General features: G+C 51.9%; 1 protein-coding gene across 16 annotated transcripts in view; it reads left to right on the top strand.

Moving 5' to 3' along the window:
* The window catches only part of Myo9b (myosin IXB), a 74,798-nt gene that overhangs the window by 65,507 nt on the left and 6,345 nt on the right, over positions 1-2,946 (top strand). For 10 of the 16 annotated variants that reach the window (XM_028784812.1, XM_028784808.1, XM_028784803.1 and 7 more), the window contains 5 exons: positions 248-375; positions 554-729; positions 2,067-2,165; positions 2,286-2,459; positions 2,837-2,878. In XM_028784812.1, the coding sequence (XP_028640645.1) occupies positions 248-375; positions 554-729; positions 2,067-2,165; positions 2,286-2,459; positions 2,837-2,878 (619 nt within the window). The remainder of the gene's footprint in view (positions 1-247; positions 376-553; positions 730-2,066; positions 2,166-2,285; positions 2,460-2,836; positions 2,879-2,946) is intronic. The other 6 variants (XM_028784816.1, XM_028784814.1, XM_028784810.1 and 3 more) reach the window with 1 other exon arrangement.

Genomic DNA, 2,946 nt, shown 5'->3' with positions numbered 1-2,946 from the left:
AGAGAGAGAGAGAGAGAGAGAGAGAGAGAGAGAGAGAGAGAGAGAGAAGACTAGAGAGATGACTTTGTGGTTAAGAACACTTGCGTTCAGTTGGTAGCACCCACATCTGGTCACTGTAACCCAGAGGGACCCTACACCCTCCTTGGGCCTCCAAAGGTGCTATACTCACATAGCAGACCTCCCACAGACACATTCACACCCATCAATAAAAATGAAAGTTAAAAAGAAACGCTTGTTTTTCCTGCAGATCTGCATTTAAGCGGCTCTTCCTGCACAAAGCCAAGGATAAGAAGCCCAGCCTGGAGGGTGTGGAGGAGACAGAGGGCAGTGGAGGGCAGGCTGCACAGGAGGCCCTGGCCAGGAAGACTCTAGACGGTTGGTTCCCCTTAACCTCCAGGAGCAGTTGCCTGGCCGTACCCACAGCTGTGAGGTCCAAGTAGCAGGATCTCAGCCCTGGGCATAGGACCTGACCTTAGAGTCATGCCTATGGACCTGGGTACGCACCTGGGTGCCCATTTCCGACCTTGCCTCCAACTGCCCCACGTTCCTGCAGTGCCATCTAGCCAGCAGTACCGCCACACCACAGGCGAGAAGCCTCTGAAAGGGAAGAAGAACCGAAATCGCAAGGTTGGCCAGATCACAGTGTCCGAGAAGTGGCGAGAGTCGGTGTTCCGTAAAATCACTAATGCCAATGAGCTCAAGTTTCTGGACGAGTTCCTGCTCAACAAGGTCAGCCACTGGGATGTCAGTCAATAGCCATGCCCAGGCTAGAGACAGTGCAGGTCAGTGGCTGCTCCTCCCTAAGGCCTGCGTTCTGCCCACAACATTAGGGGATTAAACAGTACAGAAGACTCCAAGGATGCTGAGCACAGAGACTCTGTAACACTCGGGCCAGACCTGAGCTCCAGACAACTGGGCACATGATGAGGTCTATGGAAAAAAGGAAAGGTGACTAAAGGCACTTGCTGCCAAGCCTGATGACCTGAGTCTGATGCCCAGACCCACTGGGATGACAGTTTCCACGGTTGTCCTCTGACCTCCATTCATGCTGTAACATGCATGCATGCACACACAAACAAACTCCTTTAGATTAAAAAAACAATATGTTGCGGTATTTTTGCTGTATGTATATGTACACTGCATGCATGCAGTTCCCACGGATACTACAGGACGGCATCAGATCTCCCTGAAGCTGAAGTTTACAGGTGGCTTTGAGCTCCCATGTGGGTGCTGAGAATCAAACCCAGGGCCTCTGTAAAAACAGCCATCTCTCTTAACTTGAGTTCCTCAAGTGTTTTGTTGTGGTGGTTTGTGGTTTTTGAGGTAGATTTCTCTGTATAACAACCCTAACTGTCTTGGAATTCACTCTGTAAACCAGGCTAGTATCAAACTCACATCCTCTTGCCTCTGCCTCCCGAGTATTGGGATTAAAGACATGGGCCACCAACACCCAGCTCACCTAAAGTTATTTTTAAAGGAAGGTCTAAATCCTGAATCTGAAGTCAGCATGGGGAACGATGCGTCCGTCTTCATTTTAGTGTGAGCCTTACTCCCGGATGTGTAGGGAAGCCATGTTGCAATCTGCAACTGTCCTATCCCATAAGCTTCAGGCAAAGGGCTGTAGAGTGTTGATGAGAGCCTGTGTGCAGTGTGTGCAGGGCTCTCCTACACAGTGCACCTCAGCTGGCTGTTCCTGCTTGAAATGCACAGCTGCAGTCACAAGTTCCAGGCCAAACTATTCCAAAAGAATACTCTGTGAAGAATTAGAGTTTGACTGAGTGATACATGCTTGCCTTACCTGCCTAAGGGCCTAGGTTCCGTTTAAGTACTGCAAACCCCCTCAGGATCCTGTCCTGTCAGCATCTTCAAATGCGTGTGCACATTATGACCTGTAATCTAGAACCAGCCATGCAGGGCAAGAGACCAGTGCAGGATTATTCCATAACCTGTGGACCAGCCTCTCCCCAGCCACCTGCCTGACCTGTACTCCATTTAGAGGTTTCTAGATGCCCTAGGTCTCATGGCTGCATTAAGAGTGAGCAACCCTGATCACCCTCTCCCTGCAGGTGAACGACCTTCGCTCACAGAAGACACCCATTGAAAGCTTGTTCATTGAGGCCACTGAGCGCTTCAGGAGCAACATCAAGACCATGTATTCTGTCCCTGTGCGTGGTGGCCCCACCCCAGCGGCCCACACCTTCCCAGCCCCACTCCACAGCCCAGCCATGCTCCCCATCAGCCAGCTCCGTGCTAGGTTGTGAGGACACCTTGTCATGTTCCTACAGAATGGGAAGATCCATGTGGGCTACAAGGACCTGATGGAGAACTACCAGATCGTTGTCAGTAACCTGGCTGCCGAGCGTGGGCAGAAGGACACCAACCTGGTCCTCAATGTCTTCCAGTCGCTGCTGGATGAGTTCACCCGCAGCTACAACAAGACCGACTTTGAGCCTGCCAAGGTAGGCAGCTCCACCCCCACACCCCTGCCTCCAGATCCTGCCTGTGCAGCAGCTACCTGTGCCTCCTCCATCTTGCTTGGCCCAGCCCTTCCCATTTAGTCACACACCCATCCCTGGCCTTGCCCTGCACACCCTAACGCATCTTCATCCTCCAGCACCACTGGCTATGGCACCACCATCTTCCTGGTCAGACACATACACACCCCACAGCTGCTCTCTTGAGCCATCTATAGACGTTAGGGTACCTTATGCCACTCCAGATGTGGAGGGTCACGATGCTCCCAACCTTCCCACCTCCTTCGTGAGGACAGGGATATTCCTAGGGGACAGTCAGCCTGACCAGTTGTCCCCACACTGACTTGATCTTTGTCTCTCAGCAGAGCAAAGCCCAGAAGAAAAAGCGGAAGCAGGAACGTGCTGTGAGTAGTTTTGTGTGTGTGTGTGTGTGTGTGTGTGTGTGTGTGTGTGTGTGTGTGTGTGTGTGTGT

The sequence above is a fragment of the Grammomys surdaster genome, unplaced genomic scaffold (genome assembly GCF_004785775.1).
Source record: "Grammomys surdaster isolate TR1022 unplaced genomic scaffold, NIH_TR_1.0 124836, whole genome shotgun sequence".
NCBI classification, from domain to species: domain Eukaryota; kingdom Metazoa; phylum Chordata; class Mammalia; order Rodentia; family Muridae; genus Grammomys; species Grammomys surdaster.
The sequence above is the reverse complement of the archived record's forward strand: the minus strand, read 5'-3'. Positions and strand labels throughout refer to the sequence as shown.